Genomic DNA, 22,949 nt, shown 5'->3' on the forward strand with positions numbered 1-22,949 from the left:
AACCACTGATTCTTTCAATATTAATGTGCTCTGCTAATTTCCAGCTTTCAGTCTTATAAACTATAGAATTATATATCTGTCTGCTATCAGACTACTGCTTGCACTCAGTATGGATGGACAGAATTCTTAAAATATCTGTCACTTACACTTTAACAAAGAAGACCTACTATGTTAATTTATCTTGTCAAGAGTTTAGCATCTGAAGGAGTCTAGTAGCACTGTGAAAATATGCTTAGAAACTGAAATTCAGTGCAAGAAGAGAAAAGGAAATGCACAAAGGGGAGAAATGACCAGAAAAAGAGTGATGAAGGTGATGATAATGCAAGGAAAGTTGTTTCCTTGTATAACTCTCAAAATACAGAAAAACAATATATAGCAAATCCAAAATTATTTCGAATGTTTAAGAGGAAAAACTGTATTTTCAGCAAATATGCTAAAAATGAAATAGAAATTATCTCAATTTTTTCAAGGATTTAATATGTCTAGTATATATGAAACTAGTAATCATTTAATAAAAAACATTAAAAAACTATTCTCTCGTTACTTTGCTCCTATTTTTTCCCTTCAGCCAGAAGCCACAGACAGAGAAAAGAGGAGGGGGAAAATTACACACACACACACACACACACACACACTTTCTGAAAAAGAAAGCAGAATACATTCAGAGTTGCTCAGTGCACACTTCTATGAGAAACAGAAGTCTTGGTACTATGCACACTCAAAAAAAGAGAACCAGGTGAGTAGTGACTAAGGCCTTGTAAATAAAAAATGAAACGATTTACACTGTGCGTTAAAAAAGTCATTATTTCCCTTTCTACTATTTTTTATAAACTTTTGGATCTTCTGTTTTCAATTTTCAGAGTCTATTTAAAACTGTAATTTAAAGAATTTTACAGTGCAGACAATTATTCTATAATTTTCCTGTAGGCTCTGATCATGATCATTAACACTGGTTGTATGGCTTAAACCTGTATCTCCCAGAAAGGGTCAATGTGGTGAAATGATTGAAAGGATGGGATATCAGAGAGCAAAAAAACAAAAACAAAACAAAAAAGGCATTAAAATAAGCACAATTAACAACAAAAATCACATACGCTTCCAGCTCCTGTTTCATCTTTGTGAATTCTTCCTTTGTCATAGACCCTTCTCCTTCTCCAAGTTTCTGTAGTTTTTCCCTTGAGGCATCAAAATCAGGTCTTGGTGGTGCTGGAGGGATCTGTAATGGAACCAAATCACTAGTTTTTTGTTGTTGTTGTTGTTTTTTGACCGCACTGCACGGCATGCGGGATCTTAGTTCCCTGACCAGGGATCAAACCCATGCCCCCTGCAGTGGAAGCATGGAGTCTTAACCACTGGGCCGCCAGGGAAGTCCCCCAAATCACTAGTTTTAAAGACTTTAATTTCTTGCAGCAATTGTACTACTGCCACCATAAAAGACTGTTGTCTGAGAGAGCTAAAGTCATCCTGAATGAACTGGATACCAGAAATATCCCAATTAAGGTTAGAGAATTTGATTAAGTCTAGAAATTAAGATCCTTGAGATCCTTGACACCAAGGAAGAAACAAGAGCAGAGTGCTATTTTCTGGTGTTAGAACAGTAGTACCCGAACTTTAGTCTGCAGATTCTAGATGTGGCAACCTAGAGTCCTCAAATGTCTATGTGCATTAAGCTTTGAGTACACACTAAATAAATGTGTAGCAAATATGTATACTATTTTTCAAAAGTATGTAAATGGTATGATTAGGGTGTACCAGAGGCAGAAAGCACTGACTTACAAACAAGAGAACAAGATACAGACTAATGACTAACCTCATCTTATTCACCCACAGTAAGTGGGTAAGTAAGCACTTACCTTAAATAAAAATATAAGATCTAGAAGAGACATATCATTCAAGGGAAGGATCTAAGAAAAAACTTATCGTAGGAGGAAGAGCCTACAAGTAAGAACTGTTAAGGGGAAATGATGGAAAGCAAAGAGAGCAAGTAAGAGGAAGAAAAGGTAAGTAGCGGAAAGTTAAAATAACAATGACCTGAAGAAAAGGATTACACCAAGGAAAGCAATAGGGAAGGAAGCATCAAATACAGATCAGCACACATTCATTGATGCCCACACACAGCATCTACTATGTGCCAAGCATGATACTGAACAACTGGCATATAAAGATAAATAAGACATGGTCTTGATCTTTGAGGAGTGTTTAGTCTATGGGAGAAAAAAGTAGTAAGAAAATGTCATCACACAACAAGAAGATGAGGGGAAAAAAGGTGGAAATAGGAGGAGCTTCCAGGCTGGTAAACACATTGACATGCTGGGAAAATGGAAGGTGGTGCGTCCTGAAAAGGTCATGAAAGTTCTGTGTCAACCCCCCACCCCAATACCTCATCCTATGCATCTCTTCTTCCATTTGGCTGTTCCTGAGTTGTATCCTTTATATAAACTGGTAAGTAACCAAAAAGAAAAAAAGAAAAAGCACTGCCAGTTGTCCACCAAACTCAACTTGTAGAAAGAAAAAAAAGCAAATGACTGAGAAGGAGGGGCCACAAGGATAAAGATGGAAGCAGGTGAGGTCAGGATGATTTCAAGGAAATCAAATGAAACTAAACTTCAGAAATCTGACTGTGGTCAACAGCTGAGGCATAACACCCAGTGCATATTTATATTAGATAATCTCTTAAGGAGCCCTCCAACTCTAAACACCTGTCTACCTAAGGGTTCAAGACCAGTATGGTCTGTAATACCCCCTTAGCTACTCCCTAGGACAAACCCATTTCTATTTTAATAAACAGTAAGAATTTAAGTTTAAATGAGGGAGAATAACATATCCATATCCCCACACTCCCAAATAAGACAACTCAGGATAAAAGTGGTAGCCAATTACGTTTTGTAGCTGGCAATTTAAAAAAACTACCTCAGTTCACTAGAAGTGCGAAATAAGATTTCAATACATAATAAAGTATCTAAAAAGCTCCTAGAAAATGGGATTAAAATGGAACCTCAACACTTACAATGTAACCTGCATAGTCTTCATTTTCAACGAAGGAATCGTGAAGCCAGATAAATTCCTCATGTTGTCGAACAACTGAAAACTCGTTTTGTTTAAAATTTGGCAATGAACTCTGCAAAGAAAGAGATTCTCTCAAATAAAAATCGAAGCGACACTAAAAACACTTTCAACATTTTATACCTTATTTTTTAAAATTAGTCTTTTATGAAAGATTCTCAGTGCTTTTACACTCTATTATGAAAACCCTGAGACACCCAGACAAAATTATCCTGGGATCTTTGAGAAAATAAGCTGACAGCCTCTTATTATATTGTACTTCTACCATTACAAAGTTATCCTATAAATATATCAAACTCAACTATTCAAACAAAGAAAAATAGATCACAATCTGAAAATGTGACTGAGAACTGAAATCTAAAAAGAAAATAGTCTGTTAAAACAGTAATTTGGGCTTCCCTGGTGGCGCAGTGGTTGAGAGTCCGCCTGCCGATGCAGGGGACATGGGTTTGTGCCCCAGTCCGGGAGGATCCCACATGCCGCGGAGCGGCTGGGCCTGTGAGCCATGGCCGCTGAGCCTGCACGTGCGGAGCCTGTGCTCCGCAACGGGAGAGGCCACAACAGTGACACGCCCGCGTACCGCAAAAAAAAAAAACCCAGTAATTTAACTGAAGGAATATAACAAAATTGAAAATAACAAGAATGGTAAAAGATATTAAAGTCTAGAGAAAATTAAATTTGTACTATGTCTAAGTTCTATGATTAATTCTCAAATGTTAATCTTTAAAAAGTACATTTCCCTAAAATGTTTTGTTAAAATAACAGCAGTGAATTATAAACTAAAATAGAATTTCTAATTATGTTCAAAACCAAAATTTTAGTCAATATATTATTACATATGTAACATTAGCACAATAACTAAAATAACAGAAGTACAAAATCCCATTTACCTTTGTGTGAACAGTGAATTTTACTTTATCTCTCTCACTAAGAGCATCAGAAATGTCCACCTGCAGAGCAGCATCACTTTGAAGATCTACATTTATTGCTTTAAGCTAGAAAAAGAAAATAATAACTCAATGAAAATTCTGAAGGCTTTTATACAATTTAATTCTTCTCCCAGACAATAAGACAATGCAAAAACTAAACTAAAGAATCTGAAATCTAAAAAGTACTCAAGTTCATTTACTCTATATATCTATATCTGTATCTATCTATTTATCTATCTATCTCTATCTTTTGGGGGGAGGTGCTTTGGGTATGTTATTATCTTAACCAATTTTCATTCTACACCATGCAACTATACTTTGCTCTGTATGAGTCAATGTGCTAAACATTATTACAGTTTCACCCAAAAAGTAAACTATTTTCCAAGAAGATGGTCCTTTAAAAGTTCAAGTGTTCTAAAATGTATCTACCTTTAAGAACAAGAAAAATAATAAAAAGAATATTGGCCAATCATTTAAATTCTATTGCTTATTTTAATTTAGGAATATACAATAAAACTATTAATGATAATTAAATATATTACATATATATTATGTATATGTAAAGTGCTAAAAAAATAACATATAATAAATACTCAATAATTAACTCCTGTGATATGAATTAAATTTTACTCTACAGTACTCTTTAATTCTTCTAAATTAAATTTTACTCTATACACCCATTTCTATTTACCCATTTATGAGAAAACTTCTCCACATATAATTCTAATCATAATTCTACTTATAATTCTTAAATTTCATCCATTTTTCTTCCCCTTTAAACAAATGAACATTCTAACATCTTTGGGTAACTTGGAGATTTACAAAAGAAGCAAACACACTAAAAGATAAAGTCTCAGCCAGCTGCAAAGATATGAAATATTTAAAGTGTAACTAAGTAGCTTGCTTCAAATACTCTAGTTGTAAAAGCCAGGACTGACTTTGGAATCTTACCTAGTCATTAGTGTTTCAAATTTCAATTACAATGCAAATGGAAAAAATGCTGGAAGCAAAACTGTTTATTCTATGATCTCAATTACATTAAAAAATGCAAAAATGGTTCTGAAGAACCTAGGGGCAGGACAGGAATAAAGAGGCAGACATAGAGAATGGACTTGAGGACACGGGGACGGGGAAGGGTAAGCTGGGACAAAGTGAGAGAGTGGCATGGACTTATATACACTACCAAATGTAAAATAGAGAGCTAGTGGGAAGCAGCCGCATAGCACAGGGAGATCAGCTCAGTGCTTTGTGACCACCTAGAGGGGTGGGATAGGGAGGGTGCGAGGGAGACGAAAAGAGGGAGGAGATATGGGGATATATGTATATGTATAGCTGATTCACTTTGATGTAAAGCAGAAACTAACACACCATTGTAAAGCAATTATACTCTAATAAAGATGTTAAAAAATGCATACATAAAAGGCTCACAGGAAATACAACAAAATGTGAGTTGCAGTGGATTTGCTTCTTTGTGTATTCTTTTATTCTCCCAACTTTCCACAATATGCATGTATTACTTTTATAAATAGGAAAAAAATAAGCCTTTAAGAAATCTTGTGATTTATTAAAAGATGAATATTGTGAAGTTTTCCATTAAATAGGGTTGTTTATAAGTAATGAAAGTAACATACTATTTCATTTTTGCTCTTTTGGTTCTGTATTGACTAGACATGTTTTTAAAAAATAAATACCATTACATACAATCTAACTTAAGAGTCACAGAAGAAATTAATCACTATTTAAATTGCATGGCCTTTAATGAAAACTTTATTGATAACTTTAATAAGTTTATATTAAAATAAATTTCAATCAGTAATCATATTTTTAAAAGTTAATACTATAAACTTACATAAAAATAGTTTAAAATATTTTAAAAATTGCTATTGTACTCAATGCTACATGTAGTCCACTGTCTGATAAAAGAAATGAACTTAAAGGTTGTTTTGAATTACAAAGAAGTATTCTTTTTCATTTTCCAACTATCTTCATTGCTTCTGAAGTATTGGAAACATTAGAGAGTACTTTATTCTTTGGTTTTCTTGCTTTTATTTAGCCTTATGTCTTCAAACTGTCCTTCCTACCTGCCCTCTAACCCCTTACCTTAATTCTAATTTAAGAAATCTGTTTCCTTATTTCTTTTTACTCACATTCAGGCCACTCTTAAGATGTTTATTGTGGTGGGATGAATTACAGCTCCCCAAAAGACATCCATATCCAAATCCCTGTGGATGTTTCCTTATATGGTAAAAAAGATGGGGAGATTATCCTGGATTATCCAGGTGGGTCCTAAATACAATTACATGTACCTTTATAAGAAGGAGGCAGAGGGAGATGTGACACAGACAAAAGAAGAGAAGGCAACTTAACTACGGAGGCAGAGATTAGAGTGGTAAAGCCACAAGCCAAGGATTGCAGGCAGCCACGAGAAAGCTGGAAGAGACAAGTAACTAATTCTTCGCTAGAGCCTCAGGGAGCGTGGCCCTGCCAACACCTTGATCTCAGCTCAGTGATAGTGATTTCAGACTTCGGGCCTGCAGAACTGTGAGAGAATAAATTCTGTTGTGTTAACCCGTCAGGTTTGCAGTAATTTGTTATAGCAGCCACAGGAAACTCATAAATTTATCATATGGTTTTTGGAATAATAACCTTGGCAGTTCTCCATTTCTTGTTTTCACTGCCTAGTCTAGGATTTTTCAGACACAACTCATAAGACTCAACCTGGATGCTTGTTAAAAAATACAGAATCCCACGCCCTATCCCAGACGTATCAAAACAGAATCTTCAGAATGAGCCTTAAAAACCGTACTTGGGAACACCGGCCTAGATTTTCCAGGTTGTCTTTGTCTTTACATTCTGTCAAAACTTCATCTCAACTGCTAATATTTTCTTTTCAATGATTATATAAAATATTTCTGCCAGATTTCATATCTCTAAGTATATTTTAATTTTCAGGTTTATTTTCTTTTTTTTAAACCGTTGTGCCATCAATTTGGAAACACACCTTTCAGGATTTCTACATATGAAGGGCTGTTATTTTTTCTTCCAATTAAAGATTATTTTAAATTATTAAAATATTTCTGTCTTCCATTTCGTTATCCTTTTATACCAAATACACTGTTCCCCTTTTCTTGCTTTGTTTTGTCTGACCTGGTTTTTTAAAATTCTAACTTATCAATAAAAAATATTCCTGTATTATACATTTACCACTTTTGGTCTTGTACTTTATTTTTTAGGTATAGTTTACATATAATGAACTGCAGATTTTAAGTATATAGTTTGAAGAGTTTAAACAAATATGTAGGTTACACCCCTGTAATCATCACCATAATTATGATATGGAACATTTCCATCAGCCCCAGAAGTTCCCTCCTTTGTTTTTATTCCTCTACTTCTTATTTTCTAACTCTTTGGTAAGTTCTCTCTTGTATGCCTTATTAAAGCATATTAAAGCACTGGAAAATATGTCTTCCAATCAATTGTACCTTAGATTTAATAAAATATCATATTGTAAATTTAGTGTGTGGCTTGTTTTTGTTTTTGTTTTTTTGGCCATGAGGCACGGCTTGCAGGATCTGCAGGATCTTAGCTCCCCAACCCGGGTGGAACCCAGGCCCCCTGCAGTGGAATCACAGAGTCCTAACCACTGGACATCAGGGAATTCCTGTAAATTTAGTGTTAATTACATAAAATGTACACAGATTTTCCAGGTGGATTTTCTTCTCTGTTTACAGAAAAGTCAATAATTTTAGACAGTTTTCCTTAAGGGGAAGAGTCAAAGCAAACAACTTGTGATTCATCAACATTTAATTAACTGTGCAAGTAGTGAGGTCAGTTTGAGGAAATTCTAACTGGACTACATTCACCAGTTTAATCCTTATCTGGGCCAATAAACTTTGTACTTTCTTTTGTCAAAGACTGACTAGGTTAAACACTTGTATCATGGTCAAGAGAAAGCCCAGGCAGAGAAAATGATTAAGCAACACAAACACACTATCCTTAGAAAAATAATCTAAAGACACTGCCCTACTGCTGATAGATTAATTCTTCATATATAATTACTTAGTAAAGAGGACATTCACTACTAGTTTACTACACTGATGTGTTTACACGTTAAAGTATCAACCTTATGACACTCCTAAAAACTTAACTGTTAATCTTTTGCCAGAGAAGTACATGTACAGAGACGGATGGATGCATGGAGGAGGAAGAAGGAAAATAACTCATTATTGCAACAGCCTCCCAACTGGTCTCTTGCTTCTGCCTTTTTCCCTCTTCAATCTATATTCCTTATAGGGCCACTGGAACCATACCACTAAACTAGAAATCACTCTTCTGCTCAAAACCTAAGGGGTTCCCACTTAGAGAAAAGCCTAATCTTTACAGTGGCCCCCCAGGCCCTATTCTTCTGGCTCACTGCAGCCCTGAAAGAAAGGCGTGAACCATAACAGGGCTAAGAAACTATTTCTAGGGAATTACAGTATAATCAGTGAAAAACCCCATGAGACAGACAGAAATTCTGTTAAGTTCACTAACTCAGGCCAAAATTTAAATCTATTTTACTCCTAGTCCAGTTATGATTTTAAAAACTTTTTTATTGAAGTACAGTTGATTTACAACCAGTTATGATTTTGGAAGTCCTGTAGTAAATTATTTCCATTATGATATTCTGTATACTCAGCAGTCAAATCAATGGTTGATTATACATATATTTTCTGGAAACTAGATTTCCTTTCATCCATCATACCAGAAACAACAAAACATTACTAGAGTCGCATGATGTCACTCCAATGCCTTTCTTGCTGGTCTTGTCAACTCCCATTGCTCTTTTGCTGTACTTGGCTTGCAAATTCCCACATGGAGGATCAATTCAATCATCAACTTTCTTTGCTTTTTTGAACTGAGTGTGGCTAGAGAAAAGTCACAACTGTCTGTGCTTGTCCACTACAAATTATTGCTCTCCCAACTCCATTAGACTCTTAAAACCATTCAACAGTCCAGGGCCGATCTGCTCAGCTCCCCTTCTGATTCCCTGAGCAACCACTCCAAAGCTTTACTATCTCAACCCTCGACTGCATTTCCACACCTATGCTCAACAAGTGACCCTGTCTCCCACACCCCCAAGAAATAAACACTAGCAGCTGTTTTCCCTCAGACCCATCAATAAGCCTTTCTATGAATAGATCTGTACTCACCATCTCCTCTGCATTCTCAGAAGGAGTGGTGTCCCATGGAGAGCAGAGCTCTCCGGCTACCTGAGCAGGTAATCTTCCTGTTGGCTCTAGAACCTGCTCGTACACTGCTCTTCTAGTCAAGTTAGCCCTGGTCTCAAAACACTTCCACACAGTGAGGACCTAATTTCCAAATCCAATACTTTGCAGTCTTCTTGATCTCTCTTCGGTATTTTGCCTCAATGATCATTCTGACCATGTCCTTAGAACTCTCTCAACTTTTGGGGACTCTTTTCATTTTCTCCCCACCTATCTCAGCCCCATCAGTTAGTCCATTTCTTCTCCTTGGCCTGTGAATGCTGTTTCCCGCTGGGTACTATCTAGTGTTGGCAAACTCAGCCATTCTTGACTAATAACTCTGAAATTTATACCTTCAACTCACACCTCTTATTCTAAGTTCCCAATCATAATTTCAAGTTACCAACTAGACATATCCACCTGGATGTATTTACTTATTAAACAACTGAGTGCCTTCAACGTGCCAACCACTGTCAGATGTGCTTGCAATAGAGCAATGAAAGGACACAATCTTCACCCTTTCAGATCTTACTTTCTAGTTTGGCAGGGAAGGGATTAGACACTTCACAGGCACTTCAAATCCAACATATCTGAAAACCAAACTTATCATCTACCTTCTAACTCTGCTATTCTCTCGTATATTCCTCATCTCCTTCTCCTCTGTCTAGCGCATGTATTTATTCAGCCACTATGCCCTGTGCATTCTATCTCCTAAACATCTCTCTGCTATGTCCCCTCCTTCATCCCTTCTTCCACTGCCTTAGTTCTACCTTTAACATTTCTCATCTGGACTGCCACCAACAGCCTGGTAACTGGTTTCTCTGCTTTCTGCAAGGAAGAAGCAATCCACCTTCCACATCGGAGTCATCTACAATGCTATTTTCATCTGGGCATATGTCCTTCCTAGCTGGTGATCCCTCAGGACTTCCCACATTATGCACTTTATCTGTATTACCCATATCTACTCCTGCTTCCAGTAAGAAAAAGTGCTCCAGGTGGAACCTAATGACCTACCTACACGTTATCCTCCCTGCTGTCAAGCCTTCCCCATCCCTGGGAGCCTACACAATCAACATTTAAGGCTTAGCTCCTGTAGGCAACAGCACAGTGGTTAACAGCCCAGTACCTATAGCTAGACTCCCTGAGTTTGAATACAGCTCATACCGGCTGTATGAACCAGGGCAGGTTATTTCATCTCTCTGAACCTCACTTTTCCTTTCCCAAGTAGGAATAATAGTAGCAGTTACTTCACAGGGATTTGAGAATTGAGTTGATGTGTGGAAAGTCCCTAGTATGCAGCAAACACTTCATCAGTGTGTAGCTATCATTATGTCTTCACTCTCCTTCGTACTCCCACAGCACTTCACCCGTAAGCTCCTCACTACACTACCATGGCCCCAGGGCATGAACTTTCTCTTCTTCCTCTGCCAACATTCATCTTATCCTTTGCCAACAAAATCTATGTCATTTTTTTTTTTTTTTTTCCGGTACACAGGCCTCTCACCACTGTTGTGGCTTCTCCTGTTGCGGAGCACAGGCTCTGGACGCGCAGGCTCAGCAGCCATGGTTCACGGGCCCAGCCGCTCCGTGGCATGTGGGATCTTCCCGGACTGGGGCACGAACCCGTGTCCCCTGCAGCGGCAGGCGGACTCTCAACCACTGCACCACCAGGGAAGCCCTATGTCACATTTTTATCGGAAATAACTATCAGTAAATGTGGAATGTGTTCAAGCTAAATGCTGAGTAGGTACAAAAGAAAATGCAAACATCTGGGCCAAGTCTTAAATGATAAGTCAAATTTCATGTGGAAAAAAAAGGTGAGGGAAAAAAAAAACACTCCACAACATTGAGAGGCATGCATAAAGCAGACATTAAAGTGCAGAGGTGGTTGGGCAATGACAAGTAGACTAGAATATGGTGTGTGTGTGTGTGTGTGTGTGTGTGTGTGTGTGTGTGTGTGTGTGTGTGTGTGTGTGTGTGTGTGTGTGTGTGTGTGTGTGTGTGTGTGTATGTGTGTGTGTGTGTGTGTGGCGCGCAGGGGCATCTTGAGAAATGAAGTCAGCCAGAAAGGGTTATGAACGGTGTTCAATGCTAGCATAAGGAGTTTGGACCTTACTGCAAAAAGAACTGGGTCCCCGTAAGTCCTTGTGACTATTGGTGCCATATGATCTAATCATTTCAGTTAGGTAACGACCAGTCATGGGCAGTCTGGACTGGAAAGTAGAGAGCCTGGAGACAGACCAAGGACAGATACTGCTACAGTCCAGGCAAGAGACAGAGGGACCTTAACTGCGGCCATGTAAATGAAAGATGGGCTAACAACATTTCTGAGGTGAAATTATCTGGCCTCAGTGACTGTTCTGGTATGGGGATGAAGGTTATGATTCAGAAGCTTCTTGCATGAAGGACTGGAAATGTTGACATTAATGAAGGTAAGGAATAAGAGGGAGGAGCAAGGCTAGGAGTCCAGGAGAGGTGCACTTCCTCCACCTGAAGTAATTCTGAAAACAATAAACATATTATTTAGAATTCAAATCAAATGCTAAGAGAATTACGCCATCATGCTGGCACATACTGCTCTATTTAACAAGCACATCAGAGCAAAATGTGCCCAGTTCAAAGGGCTCATTTGTTTACTAAATAATATGTTACTGTCCTTCCTTTGGGAAAGAAAAAAATACCCTATTATGCAGAGGTGTAACCGAAGAGATCAAAAAGTGGCCAATAATTTTCAATATTGTGTATTCTTAAAGTCTGCTTTTTAAGTTTCTCACAAAACAGTATATTCTTAAGGCTGTAAAACTCTCGTCTGTTCCAAATATCATAATGAAAATTTAAGGCTGCTTAAAAATGTATTTAAAAATGCTGTCTTTAATTTTGCTTACTTGCTGCTTTGAATGAAATGCTTGAACTATTATTTTTGAATCTGTGATGTCCCCCCTACAATTTGTATCAAATATGTACTTCATGCTTTTTCTCTATCAAGACTTTCTTAAAAGGCTGAACAAGACAATCTAAGCTAAAAGTGCAATGCCTAAAAGTTCTAATCTATTTATGGCAATCTATTTCTATCAGGACAAACACAATATAAGGAAATTTAAACAGGCCTGAAATTTCTGTTCCTGAAATGAGGAAATAGCAGGATAACTTTGTGCAGCCATAATCAGACCTCAGTGTACAATGGCATCTTCTTGCTTGTTAACAAAGTAGTTGTCTGTCCTCCCTACCTCAAGAGACTGATTTACTAGAGGGTGGGCCCAGAAACTTTTGACTTTAGTTTTTCAAACACCCCAGGTGATTCTGATGCAAGTGTTTCAAGGTGACTTTGAGAAATATGTGCACTGGCTTTGATGTCAGCAACATGGTTTAAAGGCCACCTCTCTCACCCACTGACTGTGTGACTTCAGACTACTTACTTAGTTTCTCTGAGGTTCAGATTTCTCATCTGTAAATGGGGGATACTAAAAGCTTCACAAGGATGATAAGAGGATATAATAAAACAATGCTTATACAGTGCTAACACAGTGCCCAGATATGACTATTACTATGATTCACCTACCCCGGAAGATACATATACACATTCATACACATGCACTTTGACTTAAAATTCATTAGAACCTAAAATTTTAAGAAATAACCAGAAATCCTACATGATGCTTTCATGCTAACTAGTAATTCTAAATGATGCTTTTCTGTAAACGGAGAAATTTATTAATTCATCGTTTATAAAAATATGCAGCACCTTCTGCATCTTTCTTACCATTTTAAAGCTTTATAAAGGTCATCAGTTAATACTAACTACCTTTTCTCTTATTTAAAAAAACCAGGAATAACATCCTATAAGAATATTTTATCATCTGCCCCAAATCGACTAACAGACGTGTCTCTCACATTGTCTAAGATAAATAAGTAAAAGCAAAACGGAAAACTAAAGTGCAAACTGTTAAATGTGAAGGAACCATGGAACGTTGCTGCGCTGCAATCATCATGTATCAATATTTTTCAAGTGCTCACTTGTACAAGGCACTATAGAGATTACTACCCTTCGGCCAAGGTAAATGGGGGGAGAGAGTGGGAGGGAGAAATCACAGCCCTGAAGGCCCTTTCTGAACTGAAATGCATTGCCTCAAATCACCACCAAGGGATCTCTGCAAAAGATGTATTTTTTTTGGACGTTAGGAAAAGTAAAGGTACTGTGGACTACCAGCACTTTACAAAATCTGGTAGGATAGTGGAGAGTTTAGATTCGGCGACTGTAAAATCCCGTGCAAAAGGGTAATTTAGAACAAGCCCGTACTATAATGTTTTAGAGGGAAAGAAGGGTGGGCGAGGGCGGGTTCGAGAGGTCCCCAAGGGGAAACTGAAGGTGCCGGCAGGAAGGTCTGACAATGGGTTTTCATAGTCCCCAACGAGGTGGCGGTGGGTGTCCAGCTCCGGCCTCCACCTCCACTTCCCCACCTGCACCCGGACCGGGCGGGGAAGGAGGTCCACCGAAGAGCCGGAGCCGAGGCGGGGGCCAAGAGCGGCCGCGGGTCCCCGGGAAATCAGAACCGAACGGCCCCAAGGGAGGAAGGGCTGCAGGAGGGCGGGGCGCGGTACGGCGAGGAAATCGAAAGGAGGCCGGCGGGGAGGGGGTGCCGCGCGGCCGGAGACACCCCCCTCCCGTACCACACCCCTGGACCAAGGCGGGGCAGGGAGGGTCCCGCGAGCCAGAAGGAGGCATAACTTACTCCGCGGTCCTCCTCTGAGAGGAAGTCGGGGCCGTCGTCCAGGCCTTCCTGCGAGGTCGGCGGGGCCCGGAGCGCCGGAGAAAGGATGGAGTGGGGGGGACACAAGGAGAGACATTAGTGTCAGGCCGGCGCGGCCCCCGTACCCGCCCCGCGCCCGCCGCCCCCACCGCGCGCCCGGGGCTCGGCGCCGCGGACACCCACCATCATGGCTGCTCCGAGGCGAGGGCTGGCGCAGGCGCGCACCGCACCGCTGGCCGGAGGGAGCCGGCGGCGGCAGGCAAGCGGGGCGGGGCCGGCGGCGGGGCCTCGGAGCAGCCCCGCCCCGCCCGCCCCGACGGGGCCAGGGTCCGAGAGCGCGGAAGAAGGAAGGAAGTACCCTCCGCCCAAGGTCGAAGCACCCTTGGCCGAGAGGGCCCGAAGGCCCAGGCTCACGTGTCTGGAGACAGCTCGCGGCTGGGCGGCTCTGATCCCAGAAGGGCCGAAGGCCACCTGGGGAGCCGTCCAGTTCCCGTTCTCTAAGGGCTGCGGCGAAAAACCAAGCAAGCACCCTCCGGAACCCACAGTAAATCATCTAGTCTTTGTATAGTGCCACACGATAATTAATCACAATTAATATTTTGCCTGTAGAAGTTGTGGGAACCCAGGCCCTTTACACCGTCATCAGTCAGGGGCTGTAATCAAGCTTTTACTGCTAGCGAGGCAATAACTATCTCAGGGTTTGGGGCGCTAATGGTTGAGCACTACGTAAATGAGCTGTTCACATTACAAGAGTATTCCTTTTCTTTATACCAAGAAATGTCCCCAGACCTACTCTAACTGTCCAGTTGTAGAGCACCACACGGGTGTCCACAGGCACTTGAGACAAGACAAAAATCATTCCTTACCCCCGCCCCACTTTTTCTATTACACACACGCACAAACAAGCAATCCTGTACTCCCATTCAGTTAATGGCATCCGTATCTTCAGATGTTCAGGCCAGAAACCTAAGTCCCATTCAAGTCCTTCCTTCCTCTCCCTCACTCGTTACACCATTTAGTAACCAAATCCTATTACATCTGTAATTTATCATGTGCCATTACCTCTTAAACTGGTCTCATTCCTCCTCCCAACCCCCTTCCACAGCAATTACTCTCAGCATCTCTTGTCTGGCCTGTTTTTTAAAAACCATTTAAAAAAACTGAAGTAGAGTTAATTTACAATGTTGTATTAGTTTCAGGTGTACAGCAAAGTGATTAAGTTTTATATATATATACATGTATATACATATATATATTCTTTATCAGATTCTTTTCCATTATAGGTTACTACAAGATACCGAATATAGTTCCCTGTGCTATACAGTAGGTCCTTGTTTATCTATTTTATATATAGTATTGCATATATGTTAATCCCAAACTCCTAATTTATCTCCCCCCCACCCTTGTCTGGCCCTCTGCAATACTCTCATAACTTCTCTTAGTTCCATCTCTCACCATTCTATACACTGCTGCCAGTTTTCCTCCTAAGACACAGGTATTGATGATTATGCTACTACCCTGTTCAGTAATCTTCCCAAGTCTCCCTTACGTGAAGGTCCAACTCTGTGGCCTGTGATTCCAGGCCCTCCACATTTGATTCCCTATTTTGCCAGGCCCTCTCATCCTATCTTATTGAATTGAAGCTCTCAAAACAGTAATGGGTTTTTTGCTGTTGTTTTTCGGGGGGTTTTGGCCATGCTGCGCGGCTTGCAGGATCTTAGTTCCCCAACCAGGGATTGAACCTGAGCCCTCTGCAGTGAAAGCGTGGAGTCCTAACCATTGGGCTGCCAGGGAATTCCCACAAAACAATAATATTAAACTTCCAGACATTTTCATGAGAACTTGTAGCTTTCATTTTGTGCATAAGGAGAACTTAGGCATAGAGAGGTTAAGTTATTGCGCCAACAAGTGTTATTCTCCAACATGAGGGGGACGACTTTTTTTTGGTCTTTTGTTTCTTATTTCCCAGTGCATTGCAGTAACTACTAGAGTAATGTTTTTCACTGGGAGTCATGAGGCATCATGTGGTGTCCATGTAGTGTGATGAAGTGTCAGGAGGAATGTTCCAGTAACTTGTTGCTGATAAAAGGTGCCAATATTTCCCAATAATTTGTTTTTGGTTTGAAGGTAATGCCTATAAGGTTACACTTCCTAGGTGGAGACGGAAGAGCGGAGCTACAGTTAATAAGTGGTATTTGTACACAACCGGTACAAGGGTCAGGTGTGTCCTTGTGGACAAAGATCAAGAAGTGCCACATAGGACAACGTCAAATGTTTCTGATCATTAACCAAGTGTTTTAAATTTCAATATTTAAGCCAAGTCCAGGAACATTGTACAGAAACATTAAAATTCTCAAATGCCAAAACTTTAAGATCACTAGTTCTGAAAAACAAAGACATACAGTAATTACTGTAGCTAAAATCAATAGCTGAAAACTCACAGGAGTGGAGAACCCAACCTTGAAATAATAAAGTTGCTCATTAATATCTGAGCCTTCCCTCCTGAGCAAAGGTCTCAAGATATATTGTGTGAATGATAAAAAGGAGTGATCAGTAACTGATACTAACAACAATCAAAAAGCCAGTTATAGAAGTTAAGGAATATGAAAAGAAAAGAAATTAAGATAAGCTCACATAACTGATTTTTCTACTACTTGTAAAATAAATCAAGAAGATATTAAAGCTAAACCACTTCTCTAATACTTTTAACTAAATAATCAATTTTTCATCTTGTTTTGACAGATTTCTATGAAATGACCTACTTTATATAAATTTCATGAGCAAATTATGTTGAATCACAGTTTGATTACTTCATAGATTTAGCTATAGGAAAGTAAAATGTTGTAACAGTGAATAGTTTCCCAATAGTGTACTTCGAAAGACATGCATTGGAAGATTTTAAAGAAGAGTAAAATTTTAGAGAATAATGAATGTTACTTTAAAATTTTGGAAATCAAAAATTGGATTGACGTTGAACATATTTGTCAAACAAAAGTCGTTTTTTTTTTTCAGAAGAAAAACTTCAAAAACATGAAACAGTAATTATTTAATTAGATGGAGAAGAAAACTAATTCCTTTTATCATGTCCTGATCAAAGAAGTCTTCACCAAAATGTATTTTTACCAGTTTCTCACTTCCTCAAATTCTAGGAGATTCTTTTTGGTTTTGGACAAACTTTAGGTCCTAATTCTTCCCTCCTTCTCCCTGGAGTTTATGCTACAACAAAATTCTCTACTGAAGATTGTTGTACTATACTATGCTATTTTTTTCCAAGGTACACCATATCATTAAGATGTTTTTAGTTGAAGGTAACAGAAACTGCCAATTCAAATAAACTCAAGCAGTAAGGAAACATTATCTCACAACAAAAAATCAAGACATAAGGAGTGGGCTTCCCTGATAGTGCAGTGGTTGAGATCCGCCTGCCAATGCAGGGGACACGGGTTCGAGCCCTGGTCCGGAAAGATCCCACATGCCGCGGAACAACTAAGCCCGTGCGCCACAACTACTGAGCCTGCACGCCTAGAGCTGGTGCTCCGAAACGAAAACCACCGCAATGAGAAACCCATGCACCGCAATGAAGAGTAGCCCACACTCACCGCAGCTAGAGAAAGCCCGCGCACAGCAACGAAGACCCAGCACAGCCCAAAATAAATAAATTAGTTAATTAAAAAAAAAAAGACATAAGGAGTTTCTGGGCATAGTATAATCAGTAGCTTAACAGTGCCATCAAGGACCTAGATGCCTTCTAATTCTCCACTCTGCCATCTTCAGTAACAACCTCATTCTAAGACTGGTTCTCTTCATGGTCCAAGATGACTGGGGCAGTTTTAGGTTTCACATACTGACAGAACAACATCTACAAGCAGAAAAAAAAATTGCTCGGCAGACCCCTCCCTTTTGTAGGCCTCTCATATCTCCCAGTCTAGAACTGGGTCACATGCCCACCCTTAAAGGGGACGTGTATAACTATGATTGTCTTAAGTCTTACCCTTAGGCCAGTCAGGAATTACCTCTAGGGCTGGGACTGGGGCTAGCCTCCCCAAACCAAAAGGCTTCTTAGAAGAATGTGGATACCTGAATAAAATTGGAGCTTCCACGAAGGAGAGGAAGAGAAGTGGATGTGGGGTAGAAAGCTATAAGTGCTATTGTACAATAATAAAATAATATTGTATAATATCAGTCAACAAAGCAATCAACAAAGGCATGTTCTCTGACACTGCTCAAATCTGTTAGTTTCAAAGGTAGCTCTAAAAAAAAATGAATTACTTATAATCCACTACTTGGAGATAATCTCTTCATATTTTGGCAAATACCCTTGTTTTTTAAATAAATATTTATTTATTTATTTATTTTTGGCTGTGTTGGGTCTTTGTGGCTGCGCACAGGCTTTCTCTAGTTGCAGCAGACAGGGGCTACTCTTTGTTGCAGCGGGCGTGCTTCTCATTGCAGCAGCTTCTCTTGTTGAGTGGCACAGGCTCTAGGCATGCGGGCTTCAGTAGTTGTGGCATGCAAGCTCAGTAGTTGTAGCTCGTGGGCTCTAGAGCACAGGCTCAGTAGTTGTGGCCCACGGCCTTAGTTGTGCCCCCAGGGAAGTCCTGGCAAATATCCTTTTAAATGTTTTCCCATGCATTTTAATTTACATAATCAAGACTTTTTTGTAATATTATGTCATGTTATTAAGTATATTTCTATTCTTCAGCATGAATTTGAATAACTGTATAATATTCAGTCAGCTAGATGGTGGCTCAGTGGTTAAGAATCTGCCTCCCAATGCAGGGGACACGGGTTCAAGCCCTGGTCAGGGAAGATCCCACATGCCAAAGGAGCAACTAACCCCGTGCACCACAACTACGGAGCCTGCGCTCCAGAGCCCGCGAGCTACAACTACTGAGCCAGTGTGCCACAACTACTGAAGCCTGCTCGCCTAGAGCCTATGCTCTGCAACAAGAGAAGCCACCATAATGAGAAGCCTGCACACTGCATTGAAGAGTAGCCCCCGCTCGCCTCGACTAGAGGAAGCCCCTGCGCAGCAACGAAGACCCAACGCAGCCAAAAATAAATAAATAAATAAACATTTTTTTTTAAAAGCCCATATATTATTGCATCACAATTTTTAAGAATTCCAATACTTATATTTCAATATGATTTGTTTTCTTTATAATCCTATTTTAGGCATTTAAAACATTATTTTGGAATTCCACAAAATACCTGACCAGTACTCCTCAGAAGTACCTGTCAAAGTCATGAAAACCAAGAAAGACTGAGACATTGTTACAGACCAAAGGAGGCTGAGGAGGCATAACAACTAGAGACAATGTGCTATCCTGGATTAGATGCTGGGACAGAAAAGGGATATTAATGGAAAAACTGGTGAAATCTGAATAAAGTCTGGAGTTTACTTAATAATACTATACTAATGTTGGTTTTGGCAAATGTACCACAGTAATGTAAGATGATAACGTTAGAGGAAACTAGAACTGAGTGGAGAGTATATGGAAATTCTACTATTGCAATGGACTGAATGTTTATGTCCTCCAAAATTCATATGTTGAAATCCTAACCTCCAAGGTGATGGTGTTAGGAGGTGGGTTATTTGGGAGGTGATTAGCGCCTCCCATGAATGGGATTAGCTCCCTCATAAAAGAGGCCCCAGAGAGACACCTCACCCCTTCTGCCATGTGAGGTTATAGTAAGAAAATGGCCATCTATGAGGAAGTGGGCCCTCACCAGACACTGAGCCTGCTGGTGCCTTGATCTTGGACTTCCCAGCCTCCAGAACTGTGAGAAATAAATTTCTGTTGTTTATGAGCCACCCAGTCTATGATATTTTGTTATAGCAGCCCAAGTGGACTAGGACACTATCTTTGCAACTTCTCTGTAAATCTAAAATTATTCCAAAATAAAAAGTTTATGGGGCTTCCCTGGTGGCGCAGTGGTTGGGAGTCCGCCTGCCGATGCAGGAGACGCAGGTTCGTGCCCCGGTCCGGGAAGGTCCCACGTGCCGCGGAGCGGTTGGGCCCGTGAACCATGGCCGCTGAGCCTGCGCGCCCGGAGCCTGTGCTCCGCAACGGGAGAGGCCGCAGCGGTGAGAGGCCCGCGTACAGGGAAAAAAAAAAAAAAAAAAAAAGTTTATGAAAAAAAAAAATTCTGAGAAGGGATGCAGGCATCCATGGCGCAAAATGGTTAGGAATGCCTGCCCAGGAAGTTCAGATGCTATTGAACAAGAGCAGGGAAAGCACCAGGATCATCAAGTGGGAAGCTTTAGCGGGTCAGGCCTGGCAGCAGGAACATCTCCTCTGCCCACATTCAGTCAGGTGGCCCCTCCTGACACAAGGGGTCTGGGAAATGACAGTAATCTCTGGGCTGGGCAGAAACAACTCATTTTGGAAGGGCGCGTGACTCAGCTAGCCATCTGCCACTTGAGTTTCGAGCAGTGGAGTCACATACTTCCTGTCTATCAGTCAAGATTCTAATAGGAAACAGATGTCACACTCAACTTAAGAGATTCAAGGAGGGTTCATTTACAAAGTGAAAAAGTTCAAGGTTGAGGGTGGGGATAATGCAGGACTAGGGCCAGCAGAACCCAGGCCAGCAGAAGTGCCAAAGCATTTAAATCTTCTTGAGGACAGGAATAAGTCCACCATAGCAATAGCATAGTAAGGAGTCCTTAATGGATCCTCAACAAAGAGTTTTAACTAAATTGCAATAAAATGGAATTTAAAAGCTGGGAAATAGATATGGAATGGGCTCCAAGATATATTGTGGGAATTTTTTTGAAAATAAATTTATTTATTTATATTTATTTTTGGCTGTGTCGGGTCCTCGTTGCTGTGCGCGGGCTTTCTCTAGTTGCAGTGAGCAGGGGCTACTTTTCGTTGTGGTGTGTGGGCCTTTCACTGAGGTGGCTTCTCTTGCTGCGGAGCACGGGCTCTAGGAGCGTGGGCTTCAGTAGTTGTGGCTCACGCACTCAGTAATCGTAGCTCGCGGGCTCTAGAGCGCAGGCTCAGTAGTTGTGGTGCACGGGCTTAGTTGCTCTGTGGCACGTGGGATCTTCCCAGACCAGGGCTCGAACCTGTGTCCCCTGCATTGGCAGCCAGATTCTTAACCACTGTGCCACCAGGGAAGTCCCTATTGTGGGAATTTTTAACTGATAGCTGCATACTTATAAAATTAAAAGATAAAAAAGTAAAAAAAAAAAAAAGCTGGGAAATATAAAGCAAGGCTGACCTTGAGCAAAAAAAGTTAAAGAATGACTTCTTTGAGTGCAAAGAATTGAGTCAGACAGAACTGCTTTTGAGTACTGCCTTTGCCACTTCTTAGTGAAATAGCGCTTGTTTTTGTAAATATTAAAACACTGAATATAAATACATTCCTAAATTGTGTTCCCTAGCTTTCCACCTCTGGCCTGAGTCTAGAAGTTTACTGCCTCAGAGCGAGAAAGAGCGGTCCCTTGCTCTCGTTTGCAGGACACTCGGCTGGTGGAAGTAGATATAACATAGAGCTCCCATGATAGCTGAAACAAAATATTCTTTTTTTAAAAAAATTTTTGGCCACACCTTGCAGCACATGGGATCTTAGTTCCCGGACCAGGGACCAAACCCATGCCCCCTGCAGTGGAAACACGGAGTCTTAACCACTGGACCGCCAGGGAAGTCCCTGAAACAAGATATTCTTACTTGCTCCTAAGACCTTGCCATGGGGCTGGAGTGGAGAGGGAGAGAGTATTGCCAGCCCCTTTTAGCCCTGATGGGGAGAAAGGGAAGCGAGGGAAGAGGAGGACATGGATAGTCATGTGGGTCTTGATTTCGTCTCTTAGATTTTGGGTCTGGAGAGATTGGGGGTATCAGATGCCTGGAGCACGCACTGATGTGGGGAGATGCTCTTGCTCAGTTTGAGGACTCAGAGGGCTGCCCCCTTGCTAACCTAGCAGTTCAGCCCCACCAGGCAAGAGAGAAGTCTTGAGGTTTAGCTTTCCTTGGGATATGATCGAGGCCCAGAATTTCCCCATCCCTTAGCCCTTCCTCAAAATCAGAAGATTGCTGAGTTGGGTGCCAGCAGGTCTTTCATGGGTAAGGCACCTAGCAGACATTAGTACTGAGTATGTCGGCCATGAGGACTCAGACAAAACTTTGAAAAGGTCTGTACAACCTTCTCCATGCTTAAAGATCTTGGAACAGAACACATGATACCTTCCTGTCTCCATCCCCACCCATACCCCATCTGGGATGATTTCCATCTGGGCCTTCTCAGAAGCAGAGAGTTGGACCAAATGACCTCTTGAGGTTTCCTTCTGCTTTTGCTGATTCAGAAAAGGTACTGAATAATTTACTCTTTTATATTCTACAACCACATTTTTTTAGTCACTTCTCTGACCTTGCTATCTACACAATTTCCTTTGCCTTGCTTGCAGTTTCTAAAAAGGAAAGTCAGAACATGCGTATCCTAATTTTAAACTCACCTTGGCAGCATACACTAAATTCTAAGTCATTAAAGGTGTTCCTTTTGCCCTCTTGCATTTCACTGAATGGAGCCGTTGTATAAACTTGGTATGGGAGGGTCTCAGAAATTCAGGTGAAAACCACCATCATCCCCCCACAGGATTCACTGCAAGACTGAGGCTGCAGTAATCGTAACGGTCCAATGTGGGGCAGGAGTGTGGTGCTCTTGAGGTGCTAAAAGATATTCAGTTTGCCTGGTGGGATACATAGTTTGGAAGCTTCCATGAAAGGCTGTGGAGGAGACTGGCCAGATATTCACCAAACCCTCTTTCTTTTTTTTTTTCCTGGCCATTCAAGGAGATTACATTCCCCAGACCCCATCATATAGGAGTGGCTGTGTGACTAAATTCAGTGAGCTATGAGTGAAAATGATGTGCACATGTCTGCCCCTGAAAAGCCTCTTATGTAATTGTATTAGTTTCCTACTACTCCTGTAACAAATTACCACAAACTTAGTCCCTT

The 22,949-nt window shown here is 40.7% G+C and overlaps 1 protein-coding gene across 1 annotated transcript in view; it reads right to left on the reverse strand.

The window, feature by feature from the left end:
• The window catches only part of SNX6 (sorting nexin 6), a gene marked incomplete at its 5' end in the record, with an annotated part of 55,514 nt that extends 41,431 nt beyond the window's left edge, over nucleotides 1-14,083 (reverse strand). Inside the window, 5 exon segments of the mRNA XM_079700953.1 lie at nucleotides 1,095-1,216; nucleotides 3,008-3,118; nucleotides 3,954-4,058; nucleotides 13,969-14,046; nucleotides 14,048-14,083. Coding sequence (XP_079557079.1) covers nucleotides 1,095-1,216; nucleotides 3,008-3,118; nucleotides 3,954-4,058; nucleotides 13,969-14,046; nucleotides 14,048-14,083 — 452 coding nt within the window.
• Nucleotides 14,084-22,949: the final 8,866 nt, after the last annotated feature.

Source organism: Hyperoodon ampullatus (assembly GCF_949752795.1).
Source record: "Hyperoodon ampullatus genome assembly, chromosome: 3".
Lineage (NCBI taxonomy): Eukaryota > Metazoa > Chordata > Mammalia > Artiodactyla > Ziphiidae > Hyperoodon > Hyperoodon ampullatus.